Source organism: Diorhabda sublineata, chromosome 2, assembly GCF_026230105.1.
Source record: "Diorhabda sublineata isolate icDioSubl1.1 chromosome 2, icDioSubl1.1, whole genome shotgun sequence".
NCBI classification, from domain to species: domain Eukaryota; kingdom Metazoa; phylum Arthropoda; class Insecta; order Coleoptera; family Chrysomelidae; genus Diorhabda; species Diorhabda sublineata.
In genome coordinates, this window is record NC_079475.1 from 2,949,096 (window position 1) to 2,968,814 (window position 19,719).

The 19,719-nt window shown below is 30.4% G+C and overlaps 1 protein-coding gene across 3 annotated transcripts in view; it reads left to right on the forward strand.

Annotated features, from left to right (window-relative positions):
* The window catches only part of LOC130452766 (integrin alpha-PS3-like), a 91,994-nt gene that overhangs the window by 26,641 nt on the left and 45,634 nt on the right, over positions 1-19,719 (forward strand). For 2 of the 3 annotated variants that reach the window (XM_056792187.1, XM_056792190.1), the window contains exons 5-15: positions 6,870-6,940; positions 7,001-7,202; positions 8,102-8,190; positions 8,254-8,460; positions 10,552-10,654; positions 13,758-13,943; positions 14,014-14,184; positions 15,389-15,522; positions 16,184-16,440; positions 16,500-16,704; positions 16,759-16,922. In XM_056792187.1, coding sequence (XP_056648165.1) covers positions 6,870-6,940; positions 7,001-7,202; positions 8,102-8,190; positions 8,254-8,460; positions 10,552-10,654; positions 13,758-13,943; positions 14,014-14,184; positions 15,389-15,522; positions 16,184-16,440; positions 16,500-16,704; positions 16,759-16,922 — 1,789 coding nt within the window. The remainder of the gene's footprint in view (positions 1-6,869; positions 6,941-7,000; positions 7,203-8,101; positions 8,191-8,253; positions 8,461-10,551; positions 10,655-13,757; positions 13,944-14,013; positions 14,185-15,388; positions 15,523-16,183; positions 16,441-16,499; positions 16,705-16,758; positions 16,923-19,719) is intronic. The other variant, XM_056792189.1, reaches the window with a different exon arrangement.

Consider the following 19,719-nt stretch of genomic DNA (forward strand, 5'->3'; position numbering starts at 1 on the left):
AAGAAAATCTAAAACTATTTTGGTCATATCACAACATACAAAAATTTGTGATTTATTTACAAAATTCTCTTGTTTACAACGATTAAAAAGAGTCACAGCATATTGTATGCGTTTTATCAATAATGCACGAAAATCTGATACCAAAGTTATTGGCCCATTATCAGTTGAAGAATTGGAAAACACCAATACTATTTTAATTAAATTATCTCAAATGGAATCATTTTCCGAGGAGCTAGAATTACTTCGTAAAAACAAGCAATTAGATGATAACATAAATTTGCCTCATTAGCGCTCTTTATTGATGAGAAAGGAATCATCAGAGTTAGGGGACGATTAAAAAATACTTACTTACCATTTAACATCAAACATCCAATCTTACTCTCAAGTAAACACAATTTTACCAAGCTAATTTTTAATCATAAACATAGTCAATTGTTACACCCAGGACCACAACTACTATTAAGTTCGGTTCGACAATTCTACTGGCCTTTTGGTGGTTCTATATTAGCCAAACAAACAGTGAGAAATTGCGTGAATTGTTTCAAGTTCAATTCTATTCCATTTTCCTGTCCAATGTCAAACCTACCGAATGAAAGAATTAGGCCTACGCTTCCATTTGAAGTGACCGGAGTTGATTATGCCGGCCCATTCTATATTTTGAACAAACCAGGTAAAGGAGCTAAACTTAATAAATGTTATTTGGCTATTTTCGTTTGTTTTTGCACTAAGGCAATACATTGCGAAATAGTAACTGATTTAACTTCCAAAAATTTCTTATCATGCTTAAAACGCTTTGTATCTAGACGAGGTGTTCCCAAAATAATATATTCCGATAACGGAACTACATTTCACGGCACTAACAACTTATTGAAAGATCTTAGTAAATTTTTATTCAACAATCAGGCCTCTATTGTCAATTCTACCAGTCAATATAATATACAATGGAAGTTTATTCCTCCGTACACCCCAAATCATGGCGGATTGTGGGAAGCAGCCGTTAAAAGTTGCAAATTTCATTTGAAGCGAGCTCTTATTAATAATAATGTGACTTTCGAAGAAATGTGCACCTTAGTGATACAAATCGAAGGTATATTAAACTCTCGACCATTGTTTGCGCAATCAAATGACCCTAATGACTTGTCACCCATTACACCATCCCATTTCTTAATAGGTCGAGTTCTGACCTCCATTCCCAACATTGACTGTACTAATACCAACAAGTATCGTTTGACTCGATTAGAACACATCCAGAAACTCTACCAACAATTTTGGCGAAGATTTTCAAGACAATATATTTCTCAGCTACATCAGCAGTACAAGTGGAAAGACGCCCCATCAACTATTTCTGTGGGCACTTTAGTCTTAATAAAAAACACCCTATATCCACCATGCCAATGGCCAATGGGAATAATTAGGAAATTATTTCCCGGAAGAGACGACATTACAAGAGTTGCTGAAGTCCAAACCCATAAGGGACTAATTATTCGTTCCATCAGACATTTGTGTCCATTACCAAGATAAGAAGACCTAGACAATTAAATCGATTTATTGCAATCTTAATACAGTGATAGACTTTGTAAACATAGGTATATATTATCAAGTTAATTTCTACAATAAGCTGTTTTGAAGGCATCCCTTCAAAGAGGGGGCTATTATGTTAAAATTAATCTTTAAAATAATTTTTTATTATGTTAAAATAAGAAAACGTGGCAACGCCGCCCAACATAAAGTTTTTTCTATTTTTTGTATTAATTAGAAATGAGTTGTTGTTATATCGCCATTAAAACCCAACTAACACATGTTTTAATATTATTAATAAATAATACAGTTCGCACATCAACAATTAGTTTATTTGAACCAGCAAAGAATTTTAAACACAATGTCTCATTTTGAATTATACTGTACTGGAAATAGTGATTATACAAAACTAAGAAATGAAATTATAATTACAATATGTGTTTGGCCCTGTAAGCTTGCACTTTTAGAAGTTACCTACATTTATTGTTGTGTATTTTTCATAGTATTTTATTTCTACAAAAAAATGCCACGTCTTCGCAGAAGAGCAAGAAATATTGTTCGACGTTCTCATAATGCGCAAATGGTCCATAACAACCGACTGAACAGAACAGTAGAAGAACACAACTAATGTTAATGTAAGAGAACAAATAGCAAACTCACGTGCAAATGAGAATTCAGAGAAACGCAATCAACGTCTTCGTGCTAATACATTAAAGCAACTAGGGGCGCGCCAACAAGTGACCGACGCTCACGGAGTAAATGAGCTACAGTGGGTGCAAAATCATCGAGCACTGGCACGAGCATCGTTTAATCGCCTTGTGTTTGAATATGACCCTGAAATAGACTATTCATCACTTTCGCTAATCATGAGTGGTAGTAAGGAAAAAGAATGTCAATATTGTCATGCTTTCAAATACAAAGGTGAATCGGCCGGCTTATGTTGCGCATTTGGAAAAATTTCACTGCCATCACTAAATCCGCCACCAGAACCTTTGAAAACGCTATTAGCTGGAAACACATCTCAATCAAAGTTGTTTTGTGTAAAATCCGGAAATTTAATTCTTTCTTCTAAATGACATCATTTGGAGCAACAAAAATTGTTCACAATGAAGATGGTCGCAATTTTGAATCTACATTCAAGATTCAAGGTTAAGTATACCACCAAATAGGTTCATTACTTCCAATGCCTGATGCCGATCCAAAATTCTTACAAATTTACTTTATGGGCGACGAGGAAAAACAAGCTAATATACGTTGTGTATATAACTATATAGAGTACATGGAGAAGCGAGAAATCGTTGAAATTTTGGAAATGTTCTTACAAAACAATAACCAATTAGTACGATTATTCGAGTCTCTTTCAAACAGACTGCGAAACAACAACTGCGTAATTGTCATTAAAGCGGACAAAGTACCCTATGGAGAGTATACAACGCCGATATAATACCGTACAAATAATTCAAGACAATCATCGTTCTTATGATCATTGCAATATCCGTTGATATTTTGGAAAGGAGAAGATGGATATCATTTAAATATTGAACAAAGTAATCCAACTACAGGTGAAGTACTGACCAAGAAAGATAGTGCAATGAACTTCTACACATACCGGTTGATGATTCGTGTTAATGAAGATAATAACATTCTCCGATGCTAGCAGCTATTTCATCAGTATGTTGTCGATATGTATGCGAAAATTGAAAGTGAGAGATTACGATACATTAAGTTTAATAAAACCAAAAAATTTCGTTCTGAAGAGTACGTTCATTTGCGTGACGCCTTTATCGGCAACGTATTCCGGATCCGAATGCTGATCAAGAATTATTTGATATTATGACTACTAACATGATTCATGGGCCATGTGGTACTTTAAATATGATGTCACCATGTATGGACAATGGAAAATGTACTAAACGTTTTCCAAAACCATATACAGCTGATACCATCACCAATATCGATGGTTACCCATCCTACCGTCGTAGAGACGTAGACAATGGAGGTCAATCATATGAGTTGCGTCTGTCAAATAGTGTAAGAGTAGATATTGATAATCGTTGGGTGGTTCCATATTCACCATTGCTGTGTAAAACTTACAAAGCACACATAAACGTTGAATTATGTAGTTCGGCGAAGTCTATCAAATACATTTGTAAGTGCGTTCATAAGGGCAGTGATAAAGCTATATTTGCTGTTCAAAATGTAAACGACAATGACGAAATCACACGTTATCAAATGGGCCGATACATTAGTAGTAACGAAGCAATTTGGCGCATTTTTAGTTTTCTTATACATGAAAGAGATCCAGCCGTTATACGAGGATATAATAAAAAATTCTTAGCCTATTATAGAACCAAACAAAATTTCAATGTCAAAATATTCTATTATTCAGCATATTCTCCTCTTAATTGGATAAATTTATTACAGCGAACCTGCAACGTCTTTAGACCTTTAAAAAAAATGTTTCTTCTTGCTCTGCAAACCAGACCTCCACAGCTTTTATTACTTTTTTTATTATTTATCCTTCCAATTTTTGCGTACAGTCAATGGTACTGTATGCAATACTTTCTTCGATGCCTGTTGTGAGTTACATTTATTGGAAGATAATAATCATTGGAATCTCACACTTGCAGATGCAGCACTGAGCTCATCTTCACACCAAATCCGTCAATTATTTTCAATAATATAAAATAATATCCGTCTGAAGGATCTGCACTGTGAAACAAATATAAAGACTCAATGAGTGAAGATATTTTGCATCGGATTAGAATAAGTAATTAAAATCTCAATATTGAATTTTCCACTGAGATATATAATGAGGCATTAATAATTATTGAGGATTTTTGTATTCTTATTTCGAACATGCCGCTCTTTCATTTTGGCATGCCAGCTCCCAATCGCCCAGCAGCAGATATCATTAACAGCGATGTCCAACGTGAACAGCAATTTGAACTCTTTGGCTACTTTTGTTGATAATAATGAACAATTGCTTACTGCTAGTCATGAAAAAAATTATAGGCAACATTCTTGAAGCCACTATTTTAAGAGAAAAACTTCAAGGTGAAGTTGTACTCCTTCCACGAATTCCAATGATTCCTTCAGATTCGCCGATACCATTCAAACGTTTACAGTTTCTAATCCGTTTGGCATTTGCGATGACTAGTAATAAGGAACAAGGTCAAACAATGACGATTTGTGTATTAGATTTAGAAAATCCATGCTTTTCTCACGGTCAATTATACGTTGCGTGCTCGAGAGTGGGAAAATTATCGAATTTATTTGTTTATACCTCTCAAGGATTAACCAAAAATATTGTACATCCAATGGCATTACGATAATTTCAGTATTTGTAGATAATTAACTCTAAGAATAAATGCCCGTTATAGAATAGTTTAAGATTCAACCTTTTCACCTTCAATTAACACGACTTCAAGTTTTTATTCAACACAGCTTCTACATTCAACATCTCTGATCTGTGATAAATATATATGAATCACGTTAGGTATTGTAATAAGTTTCTGATGAAAAATTTTCATCATAACGGTCTAATTGTTACAGCTAATTTCCAAAAGTTTACATTTAAGACGTGGGACAGGACAACGTTTGTCGGGTCCGATAGTAGAGTACTATAAAAACATAGTGATTGATTATATACCCATATCCTCGTGCAATAATATGGATATTCAGAACCCCGAAATGTGTAAAGTCGATAATATGAACAGCTTAGGAGAAATTTGACAGTAGCCCAACATTCTTCTACCATAATCAGTTTTTATTATTTCTCCCTTTTTTCTATGTCCCGTATCTTTCATGTATACTCTTAGTAGAATTGTCTATTACAAAGATATTTCTTCTAATACGGATCTTCTCAAGTATTTTCTTTTTTGCGGTTCACGTTAATATAACGATAAAGTTTTTAATTAAGACCGGGGTTTTGACGCTCCCTTATCATATTCAAACCACAGTTATAAACGATACATCAAATATTTGTTAGATTATCTAGTAACAACGCAACATGCGTTTCATCTCCGGTTGTGATTCTGTAGATGATATAACATCTGAAGATACCGACTGAAATTGTTAAAAAAGGAAAGAGTACGAGACGACCAAGAGTTAGTGAAGACACTGTTAAGCAAGTACATATGTTGCTAACATTTAGGTCAAAGAAATTCGGTTGGAGGGCTAATTGTGAATTAATAATTTCTGCTCTGAAAGTCTTACGGTGTCGCTTACAACTACATCATTTGCAGTTGGTTCATGGTTTACGTGCTAATTTTTTCAGCTAAATGTTGCGATATGACGGTAAAACCTGTCTGGATCATGTTATCTAATGACAAATCGACATATCCTTTCATTAGGCATGTAAACATTAATAATATATGAACCTTATAACTTTATTTTCAGTAAGATTTTATACCACCTACTTAGAGAAGATTTTTCTTACTTAATTATCGTCTGATAAATTATACGGTACACTGTAAGAAATATGTTTCTATTAAACATAAAATGCCCAGTTTTGATTTTCAAGTTATTTTAGAAAAATGAAAGAAGAACAATAAGATTGAGGATATAGTTGTAATCAACTGTTATGATGTAGAATAATTTTTAGGTAAGTTTAATCGTTATAGATCAAAGAAATCTTTTTTTGGCACTACTTTTTTTCAAAATCTGAATGAAAAACAAGAGAAAAGTATGTTATATTATCTTAAGTATAGAAACTTATTTTTGAAAAAGAATTGTATTTACGAAATTAATTGTAGGTAATTATTGTGGCGGAAAGTATCTTCTTTTTGATGACATATTTTCTTATAAATAGTTCTCTAAAAATTATTCGATAATTTAGAAATCTGGTAAACAACTTTTTGTTTTTAATTTTTTTATTTCGTTTTGAATCTCTTCTTTTCCAATATCTATTACACAGTTTCCACATTTGCTGCACCTCACGAATTTCGAATTTAACAGAGGTAAAAAGTGGAATGTTGCTTACAGATACCACAATTACCATTGCTTATAAGTACTATATTAACATTTTGTAAAATATATGGCACTTTTCAACTCAAAACCAAACTCAATGCATTTTTCGAAATCGTGCTTTACGTTCGACACTGCATACATCTTTAGTAACAGACTAACAAACCGGATCAAAATGAAACTTGTTTCGATACAAGTATCAAACATACTAGGTCAAATATATGCAGCGTAAGTAATTATTGAAAAAAATAATTCTCCTTTTTTCTCGATCACACCTCGTGTGTAAAGATAAAGATCACTCTTATCGGGTTTTAGAGTCGACACGTCGAACCTCCACGTATATTTTGTTTATAAAAATATTTTTTATTGTTTTCTTCTTCCAGATAAAGCAATAGGTAATAACTTCTATTTATATGGTCAAGGAGAAGCAGGGTTTTCGGTACATTTTCCTGAGGTGAGTATATTGCTTTCCAGTACTATAAATGCTAAAGTATAAATTGAAATCTTGTTTTAGAGAGAGAATGAGTTAATATTAGGGGCGCCAGGTATCTACAATTGGGCTGGTACACCATTTAGAGTTACTGATTATACCTACAACATTCCAGATTCCAGTCGACGTAAAAGAATAATAAAAAAGCGTGGTGGACAAAATACTGAAATTTTTAAAACGATAGAAATTCCATTTGCTGGTCAAAATATGGCTTTTGGTTTATTTGGTAATATAAAGAAAAATAATTTCATTTATAATCAAATTGAATTCAGATTTCAAGAACATGAATTGGAGTAACTTATTAAATAAGGCGCATATCTCTTATTTACTACCATTTTCGCCCATTTTTATACGAAATCAGTTCCTTTAAAATTATTAGCTAAATTCCAGTTCGTTTTTTTCTCCATATATCATGAATTCCCTTAGGTATTTCTTAGAAATTGGTTATTCTTCAATTGATCAATTGCTTTTTATAATCGTATCTCGGTAACTGTGCGATTAGCTGTTGAGATACCGTTGTAAGTGATTCTAGTCATGAGATCATTATTTTTCTTTTAATATCCTGAATGGCATATGAAATTCTTCGTGTTTTTGTAATCTTTATAGAAATCTCTACTATTTTTGCTTGATTTTTATTCCACATTAACTATGATTGTGTTATAGGACTCTAGTTGTTTTCTTCGAGTGTCTTTTTTGTTTTTACTCTTATTTTTATTTTCTATTTAGCATTCTCCATCATACTCCTGATTCCTTTTTTTTGTTTTTTTTGCATCTTTTATCGATGTCTTACAATTAAATATATCCATAATTTTCCTCCCTATTTTCCTACTACTGTATTTTAATTTTTGTACGTTTACTTTTGCTTGGTTTTTTGTTTATTTCTCTCATTTTAACAATTTTTATTTCCGTTTAGCTTCTCTTACTTGTGCTATTTTTTATTTAAATGGTAGAATATGTTTAAACCGTGAGATTTTAGCAATAAATTCACTTCTAATTTAATAATAAGTAATGTATTTTGGGTTGTTTTAATACGACTTGCAATTAATTTCAGTTTTATGTAAGTTATTTTTGATATTAGGCAATAAATCCTCTTTTTTTGCATAAAATCTTGATATATGATTTTAGGATATAGCGTAACTTCGGGTTACTATTATGGTAGGGGAAAACTTTATTACGCATCTAGCAGTCCAAGAGGAAATGATTACAGAGGAAAAGTATACATTTCTTTGTTATTCGACCATACAATTATAAATCGCATACTTGAAAATAATTTTTAGGTTGTTGTATTCCAATTCAAGGAAGATAACAAAATAATTAATACTAAAGAATCCAAAGTTGGGCAACAATTTGGAGAATACTTTGGAGCGTGCCTTGCTAGTGGAGATTTGAATAACGACAATTTTGATGATCTTATGGTAGGGGCACCTTATTATAAAGGCAGTTCATACAACGAAGGTAGAGTTTACGTTTTCCTGGGAGCACAAGTAAGTCAATTATTTTCTTGAAATAATAGATCAAAATATAATCTCGCAGCCTTGTAAAACATTCTTGTCAAATCATATTTTTCTATCTGCTTCAACCTATTTCCATCTTTATCAAAATATAATTCGACAAAAATGTTAAAACAAGTATTTGCCAACATTTTAGTCGTGAGATTGTGACAAAATGTAAAAATGGAAAAATATGTATAAAAGTATAAAAATATTGAAAATAACTTTTATCAATTAACCGAGAATTATGGTGTCTTGAATTTTTTTTTGTTTTAACAAAAATCAAATTCATAAGATTCAGAAGTAAATATTCAAATTGACATATGATATTAATTTGTTGAATCTTGTTGCTATTCCAATTGTTGTTAGATTAGGTAAGGTCGTTATGAATGAAGTTTAATTTTATGGGTTGGTTGGTTATTGATGATCATGAATTTTATATCGAATTTGTTTTTTTTTAAATCGAAATCCATATATTACACTAAAGTTATTTAAATCAGTTTTCTCATTAATACACCTAATATTTTGAGCAATATATGTTATTTCTAGAAATAGTCGTTTTTTGTAGTTGCTGTCAGTTGTCAAAACTTCGTCAGATTCCATAATCCATAGTATGACCTTAATAGTATTCTCTTACATTTTAGTAAAAATAGATTAGATATTAAGGATTTGTCAGTAGGCAATATTATGTTGCTTAAAGATTACGGAAAGTTTTAAGAGTAACTGATTTTATAAATGTTAATGATGTATAATTAGGTAAGATAGAACTGTCACAATTAGTGTTAGACGGTAAGACTGGTATGATGTTGTGACTGTCATATGTATTATATAGAATTCATTTGACAAGATATGAAGGATATGAGTTTTTATAAGAAAGTTCGTAGAGTATTTTTGAATTTTTCTCATGAAATATTGGATATGCTATTTCACTTCAATAATTTCGATCCTCATACAAAAAGATAACGGTGAACAATCCTTACCTTTTTTGATACCAGTTTTATCAGAAACAAAGACAATAAAATTTTTATTGACTGGTATAGGAAACCTATAAATTCTGGAATTATCGTACATATCATCCATGTAACTCTGAGATCAATTTAATGAAATAGATGAAAAATAAAGTCCCTAAACTTTCGAATCCAATATTTCATGAAAAAACCTAAACATACTCTACAAACTTTTTTATGAAATCTTATCTTCTTCTTATCTTTTGAAACGAATTCTATGTAATGCATAATATGATAGTAACTTTGATGTCATACTAGTCTTACCACCTAACACTAAGTCTGCCAGCTCTATCTTATCTACTTCTTTATCATATATAAAATCAGTTACTCCTAAAATTTCCGGAATTTTTAAATAGCATAAAATTAATATAGCGTTCAATCAAATCCTTAATATACAATATATTTTTATTGAAATGAAAGTTAAAAAAAACACCAACTAATAAATTGACTAACATAGTTTATACGACCCTTGTTTAAATTGTGATAAAAAATACATTAATCAGTCAATCATCAATCGGGTAACTTGTCAAAAAAAGTGACAGAAAAAATCTCCCGACAAATGCTCGTTGGCATCACACGTTTTCTATAAAGGTCATTCCATGAATTATGAATCTACCAAAGTTCTTCCAATTTAGAATACTATGAAACGTCTTTTTTATAAGCAACGATTTCAATGTTGAAATTTCAACACTAATTCCTCAATTATATATGATTGTGATATTTTTCAAAATAGTATATTGTTATATATATATATATATATATATATATATATATATATATATATATATATATATATAAGACGTCTTTGCCAGCTATATTATGAGTAGTTATTTATTAGGAACGTGGCAAGAAACACCAAAGTGGACTAACTTCAATATATTTTCCAAGCTTTCGAATAATTATTTTCCAGACGATGAATACATAAGTATTCGAAAGCTCGGAAAATATATTGAAGTTAATCCACTTTGGTGTTTCCTTGTCACGTTCTCAATAAAAAACAATATATATATATATATATATATATATATATATATATATATATATATATATATATATATATATATATATACCGTTTCAGAAGAATCTGCGGCAACCAATAATTTTAAATGGAGAATATGTCAATGGTCAATTTGGTACAGCTATTATGTTTCTAGGAGACTTAAACATGGATGGATATGGAGGTATGACACAATCTAGAAAAAGCTCGATATTTCCAATAAATTATATATATATATATATATATATATATATATATATATATATATATATACAGTGCTTTTCAGATAAAAGTATCCACCTTTAATAACTTTTGTAATACTGGTATTTAGAAAAAATCCAAAAACACGTCAATTTATGTTGGAAGGGGCAAGCATTATGGCTTATTTAAACTTACTGGAAAAGCCACCCCCTCACCCCTAGCAGCATCCCCTTTATTTTTTTAAATTACTTGTCATATTTCATATTTTTTATGTAAAATTTGGATACTCCTCTTTGAGCTGATTCCAAAAATGTATAAATAATACTTGTAGGTTAAAGTGGTTAGTTTATGAGATAAAAAATTTTTCTTTTAAGAGCACAAATTTTACTTATTTACTTTCACCTTATTTGCCTGTACTAAAATGGGTTGTACAACAGTTCAAACTCTTTAATCTTTTTAACTGTACCTATTTATTATGAAGCTATAATAAGTGTTCAAAATGAGTACCATTCACTTCCATACAATGGTATAATCTATTTTGAAATGCCTCTCTGACATTGCTTAATACGGCTGGATTTAATTGTCGACATTCATTTTCTATCCTCTCTCGTAAATCATCCAGAGATTCTGGTTGGGTAGCATAAACTTTTGTTTTTAAATACCCCCATAAAAAGAAGTCTAGGGGTGTTAAATCCGGTGACCTAAGTGGCCACTCCATCATCTGCCCCCTTCTACCTATCCAACGAGCGGGGAATGTTTCGTTTAAAAATTGTCGGACAGGCATAGCATAGTGTGGGGGAGCTCCGTCTTGTTGAAATACCAGTAAATCTTCGGAAAGGTTATCATCATTTTCTATTATTGTTGTAATACGTGGGTCAACCCCTTCCCTCAAGATTTAAATTTCCGTTGATGAAGAAAGGACCGACAATGTGGTCACCTAGGATACCACACCAAACGTTTAACTTTTGGGGATGTTGTGTATGGAATTCACGCATAATATGTGGATCACTTTCAGCCCAATATCTACAATTATGCCTACTTACTAAGCCATTTAATGACCATGAGCATTCATCAGAAAAGCAAATATTGTTTAACAATTGATTCGCAAAACTCTAGACGACGATCAAAATCATCTTCATTCAACTCGTGCACCAACTTAACTTTGTATGGGTGGTACTTGAATTTATGTAGAACTCGGAAAACTGTAGAAGATGAAACACCGATCGCTCTACTTATTGTTGACAACGATTGGGGTTGTTGAGCCTCTAAGCTGACTTGCCCTAAAATTGCCACTTGGATTGCTTCGTTATTTACGAGTCCCTCTCGCTTATGCACTTTATTGCAAACAGACCCTATTGTGGTAAATTTCTCCATCAGTTGAATTACATATTTATGAGTTGCATGTCTTCCGTCATGTAATTCGTTAAATATTCTAGCAGCAGCTCTTGCACAATTATTATTTTGGTAGTATAAACCTACAATTTCAATTCTTTCTTGCAAAGAGTAAACCATTTCAATTTGTGCTCTTAAAAGAAAAATTGTTTATCTCATAAACTAACCACTTTAACCTACAAGAATTATACATTTTTGAAATCAGCTCAAAGAGGAGTATCCAAATTTTACATAAAAAATATGAAAAGTAATTTAAAAAAATAAAGGGGATGCTGCTAGGGGTGAGGGGGTGGTAAGTTTAAATAAGCCATAATGCTTGCCCCTTCCAACATAAATTGACGTGTTTTTGGATTTTTTCTAAATACCAGTATTACAAAAGTTATTAAAGGTGGATACTTTTATCTGAAAAGCACTGTATATATATATATATATGTATATATATATATATATATATATATATATATATATATATATATATATATATATATATATATATATATATATATATATAGTATACTCTTTTTAATATGTATTCCCAGCTTTCAAACACTTTTTATCATCAGAACTGGAATTATGGGGAAAATACAATTTAAAACAATGTATAGAAATTTAACAACATCAAAAATACTTACATTAATTGATCTAAAATTTATTCTTTCAAAAATCAATCATTCGATATTCAATTTGACTCCTGACATAAATATGAAGCTTTTTTGTTATTTAAATTGTCGCTATTGATAACAGTTACACAATTAGCATTGTATTTTATAAGTTATGATGTTTGGTTACTGATGACGTTGATTTTTTATATTTATAAGTTATTCGATTGGTGAGTGATCTCTAGATTGACAAATATATTTTTATAACATTAAACAAGGAATTTCATAAACTATGTTAGTTAATTTATTAGTTGGTGTTATATCTTCCATTTTAGTAGAGGGGAATGAAAGTGTTAAATTTTGTTTTTTAAGGTAACTTTCGATTGAAGTGTATGAAAGTATGGGTGTGTAAATATGTAAGATAGTCCTGTCAGAATTAGTATTTTTCTCTCGCCTGATTTGAAATTCAGTGTCAGTTGTATTATTTAGAAATCGTTTAAAAAAATTTTATGCATATTAATATTCCCGGAATAGTTTGTGAATGATTGTAAGGTTCTTTGGAACTATTGAACTAAAATGGCAAATTAGCAATTTCATTATATAGAAGGGAAATTATATAATCTATTACCTATCGACATTTTAATGAATAGTTTGACAGACAAAACAGATATAACAATTTCGAAAATATAATCCTTTGCATAAACTGTGAATACGGGGGATGTTGAAAAGCCCAATGGTGATCCATGGATCTGTTGGTAATTTTTATTATTATAAGAAAAGTATGTATTATTAAAAATTAATTTTATTAATTCTAATAAAGTTTCTTTTTTAAAGTTTGCTTACTTACATCACTTTTTAGTAATGTTCACTTAAATATATGTCTAATAGCGTTACAACACCAGCTTAGCTAATGTTACTAATAAAAATTCATTCATTCGTAATGACTATTTGAACAAAACAACGTGAATCAATAAAAATATTATTTCTATTTTTAAATTGTATTTGAGTCTCCGATGATATGATATATATATATATATATATATATATATATATATATATATATATATATATATATATATATATATGTTTTTGTAGAGGTAGCTATTGGTTCCCCTTATGAAGATGGAGCCACTGGAAATGTTTATATTTATAAAGGATCTGTCGATGGTCTAGAAACTAAACTCTACCAAAAAATTAGAGGCAGAGATATTTACAAGGATCTTTTAGGTTTCGGTATCACAATTTCTAGGGCTGTGGACATGGATGGAAATAAATTTAGAGGTACGATTACTTTCATTGTAATATTAAATTTGATCGAGCTGGATTCAAAAACTATTATTTTTATTTATAGATTTCGCAATCGGATCACATGTGTCAGGACATGCTGTTTTAATACGAAGTAAACCAATTATAGCTATTAAATATACTTTTACCACCACTCCAAACATGTTGCATGAATCTACCAGAATTTTCTACATGAGCATTTGTTTTTCATATTCGCTGTACGAAGGAGATTTTGTAGGTATTGTACCTCCAATCATCATGTGAAAATATAAAACTTAAAATTTGCGAATACTCTCATATTTCTAGTTCTGGAACATTTCTCCTTTCACACAACAAATATTATATTTACTTTCTGTTCTTCGTAAAATGAAGTTACACACTAATAGATTGGAGCTTTTTTGCAAAAATACTAATATTGGGATTATGCTGTTATTTCTTATAGCTATTTAGCTGGAAATAATCTCAAACGCGTTAATTTTTATTCAAAGAGAAAGACATTTTCTCATTACATATATGTATTATATGTCCTTCCCTTCTACTTACACAATCTCTTAATTGAGAAAAGCAAGTATACCAAATGTGAAACAAAAGAGGGTAGTCTTAGTAGTACCAGGCCCAACATAGAAATCACAAAAATTTATATCACATAAAGATGATTAATTTTTTCCATGTTTACAAATTCAATGAAAAGATTCACTTGTCATGGCTGCCTAACAAATACAAATTCAGTATTTCAAGCAACCACCGCCATATCTAGGTCAGGCCAGGTACTTCTGGGACCATCCTCGTTATTATAAATGATGTAAATGAAATAAACTGGCATATGATTATTCATAATGTTTGAAAATGAAATTTATTTGCCTGATTTGTTTCGATTTTTTTGTCACATCAGAATTGATATAGCACTACTTTCAAAAAGTAGGAACACACATATCTAAACAAATTGATGACGACAACTTTATCACTCATATTTATCAATGTTAGAAATTTCTTTAAATAGTTGGAGAAAAATTAAATCAATCCAACTTTTATAATTGGCACAATATCTCAACTAAGCTAGCGAAAATACTGAACACATACCCAATGTTGGCAAGAGTTTATAGATATCGCATATTCTGACGAACTGAATCCCCGTTAGGTTAAACTTCAATTCTCCTTAATACTATCTGTAAAAATCTAGATTAAGAGAAAATAAGTATAAACCATCCTGTTTAAATCAATAATATATCAACAGAAACAAACTAATAATATAATCAATCAACTAAAGAATACGTCATAAAAGATTTGATACATTATTAAAATATTCTGATTTGTTAACATTAAATAGAGGCACTGCATTCACAACAGAAGGTTTCTCGATTGAGAACGTTTTGGCGCACGGTCGTAATATATTATAGTTATTATAGTATAATAAATGTATAAATAGCAAATAAATTTTTTAGGTATCAACTACACAATTACTGTCGATGAAAGATTAGGAAGAGCATCGATTGGACCCGATAAAACTATATCTGATAATCTTATTATAGAAAGTATAAACAGCGAAGAATGTAAAAATATCTCTACAACAATTGCGGTAAGATTTGTAATAATTATGATTATTGTGGGTTTTTGGTAATATTTCAAATCACATGACACGAGATCCTCTACCAGTTTGTGAAACTAGGCATGGATTGAATTGTTCGCTTGTTATATTAGATTTATGACAAAAATATCGACTACATAATATATAGTAAATTAGCTAACTCTCCTTCAAAATCGGTTTGAGATTCTTTCAGTGTTTTTTCAGACATGGACTCTGCTGATCGGTACATTAACTGAAAATATAGAAATAAGTTTTCAAACATTTTTCTTTCTCTTTTATGATTCAGTAGTATTTCTTTCCACGTATCCAAATAATTCAATTGTATTTTTATTTGCTATTCATTTTAGTTATTTGCTAAACTCGACCTTATTTTATAGTGGTAATTAGCTAGAAGTTGATTCTAAGTATACCAATCTTGATGTTAATTTCATTTTCTTTGCCTATATTCCTTAATTGTTGACAATATCATTTGTAGTATAGTATTTGAATTTTTAATAATGAATTTTTCTGTATGAATTAAAACGTTCCATTTTAATTTACATAATGGATATTGACTATCTTCTACCAATAATTATATTTATAAAAAATGAAGACATTATAAAAAATATCAACACTATCACCAATATATTTATGGTTATTATCAATTTTATAGAACTCTACAACTTTAGATATCAAAACGCCAATACAAGTATTCATAAGATATGTTTTGGACTCTCCTCCAATAAAAAAAACTGTTGTGCTTGCACCTTCAACGGAAGAGGATGGTTTTTGTGTAACATGTCCCATATTAGATGAATCAAAATCTAACTCAACATCTTTCGAAACAGAAATACCTTTCATACTAGACTGTGGCTCAGATAACGAATGTATTTCAGAGCTTAAAGTTCATATTGAATTTCCCGAATTAAGGTAAGTACATTTGAAAAACAAATTTAAAGTACACTCTAGTAATTTTTATATTTTTCTAGAAACAACACGCTAGTCATAGGCTCAAAGCAATATTTGAAAATGAAAACGATTGTTGAAAATTTAGGAGAAAATGCATATTCTACAAAATTGGGCATTGTTTTGCCGAACTTCTTATATTTTAGAGAAACTCCTCCAAGATGTATATCAGTGAATGCATCTGCAATTCGTTGCGACGTTGCGAATCCATTAAGAAAGAATACAGGTGTAAGTGGGAAAACTAAATATTTGAAATATGTCTAATGAAATGTTGGGTTTCAGAAATCTGTTGATTTTGTTTTGGATATTACAAATCTGGATCAGGAGTTATATTTAGATCGTATAAGTGTTCATTTTGAAGTTTTAACTACAAGTATCAACAAGAATAATAACTCGATGAAGTACTTTCTGGCGTTGACCTCAGAAGCAGACGTAACTATATACGGGTAAGTATTATTTCTGTATTGAATTCATGGTTTGAGCTGTACTCCTATTTTAAATTTGCGATTGTTGCATTAAAATTACTAATACGAGAATATTATGGTAGAAAAATGTTTCAATCTGGTCCGGTCATTTTTTCAAATATTAACATTTCTTACTTAAAATCCATATTATATACAATTTGTAGATTCAGTCATATATAGATTTAGTAGTAAGTTTTGGATATTACTCTGCCCCATGATTAAACGTATATAATAATGGTAAACTTTAAATCTTCATTGCCGTTCTTAATGGTCAAAAATACTGTATTTTTTTCTTATTTATTCATACTATTTCTATTCGTGTGGTAAGTTTTTAAATACTGCCTTATTTAAACCCTTACACCATACTAAACTAACTTATATAATAATTAACTTATCACTAATACATAACAAGCATATAATTTATTTAAATTCTTCGGTTATTTTTCTATTTCGTTCTGTTCACTATGACTATTTATTATAAACTAACTAACTGCGTTAAACAATCTCGTTCATATATCCAAAACGAAGTTCTCTAAATTCTTCGAAGGAAAGATCAGTGTCTTCTCGCAATCGGTCACTTCTTCCTTTATGTCATGGTCTCCTTCGAACGGTGCTAGTCGATAGGAAGGACTACTTTTGGTTTTCCATTGGGGATCTTGTTTATGTGATAGCTGAAATCATTAATTTTTTATTTTTAAGTATGGATTTTTGTAATTTTGGAGAAAATCACTTTCTCTTCTCGGGTTGTGCAGCTATACTTTATCCCCTTTTGTAAAACTGCTATCTGAGGCTTCCCTGTCGCATATTTTTTGATTGGATTTTTGTTGATATAAACTAATCGCGCTTATTAACTCGTTTATATATCCAAAATGATGTTCTCAAAAATTTTATAAAATAAACAAAACAAATAAATAAATAGAGCTTCATAAAAATTAATTCAAAAAAAATAATGTTAACAAGTCACCTGCTTTGATGAAACCATATATAAAAAACATCAAACGGGACGCGACTTCGCACATATCTTAGAATTCCATTATAACCGTACAGGACCGTTTTCATGTTGGGGTCGAGTTCGTAACAATACAAAATATTCAAACCAAAATATAACTACACTTATTTTTTGTGAACATCACATCTATTTATAAATTCACTTATTTTATTTTTTACGATCGTCATAGTAAGCTTTACGTGAGGTATGGTAATGTTATTTCACCGTTCTTAGTGAAGCTACATTGGTAAAAAAATTTGGAGAAATTTAAAAAATAACAGCACATCGTATTTTATTTGCTTATTGTTATTTGCTTATTGTTATTTGCTTATTGTTATAATTGTTATTCGAGCGATGATAATAAATGGCAAATATTTGCGACTTCTTTCCATTCGTAGTTCTTATAATTATTTTGAAGTAATAGTAGCTCTTCCAACAAATTAACGTGACTCAGTTTTATTTAAGTTTTTTTACATTAACTCGTTTTGATCTGACATAACTGTACGGGAAAAATATACTGCGGCGCAATATCATGGCAACGTTGAAGACACCGTGTGATATCGATACCTAGAAATATGATACCCGGCTTGGTATTGGGTGTAGGTAACCATGAATTTCTACCGTATTCTGCTAACCAAAAATATGAGAATTAATTAACAAAACAGGGGATTCAACTGTAAACGTTGATTTTATCTGCAATACCCTTCAATTACAAATTTTTCCAAGAGAGATTTTGCTACGATACTTTACGATATATTATTATTGTTTTTAATAAAATGTATAATAACTAAAGGAATGGAAGATACATATGAGGATCACATTAGTATTTTTTCATTATTAAATAGATATTTTAAATTAGAGATTAGTTTGAGCTTAAGTTCCTCTAACTTCCTCTAACACTATCTAATATAAACTTGGTATAATTTTTATCAAAAAAAAAAATATAAATGTACTATGTTTGACTATAACTTGGCTCCTCATTAATTTTGTAACTAATAGTGAAGTTGTACCAAACAAATATATTTCTAAATATATTTGGGATATATATGCATATCTCCGATTATCTCTGTTGAAATTTACAGTGTTTCAAATCTCAATAACAATCTAATAGGCTCACAGAACAATTGTCAAGTGGTAAACTAGGAAAAATAAAAATATCAGTTGCTCATGAAATTATGAAAATAACCAGTTTATGTTATACAAATATTTTTAACAAAATTGTGGTGTCTGTATGTTTTAACTACATATTAACACAACGAACATATTTAGGTTATCAAAGGTTGTTCAGATTATGGAGCAACTGAAAATTTTGAGCGCCATTTCACGTAATTTGGAAGTTTGCTGAAATTTAAGTGAAAAATTATATCTTTAAATTGATTTATGGAACACCCATTTTGCGTGTATCAATTAGTTAGGGTTTAACATCACTGGACAGCTTTTTGTGTCCGTTTCTGAAGTTAGAAATTCACTTCAATAAATATATTAATCAATTCTGCATTCAAAAAACACACGCATTAATACATACACTTATTTAGAATCATAATAATGCTATCTTAAATAGTTTGACCAACTTCAAGAAACAATAGGACTTTTCGGAAACTATGATTGGGTTAACCCTATCATGATCTGAATGTTCGCAAATTAATCCGAATCCAAAGCCCCAAGTAGTAATTTTGCGGTTGAGATCGTTCGCTCCGTGTATTAGGATGTTTGAAGATGTTGGATTGGGCTTTTTAAAAGTTGAGAGTCACCCTTCATTTCCTGCACCAATCCAAAAATTGATTCAAATAA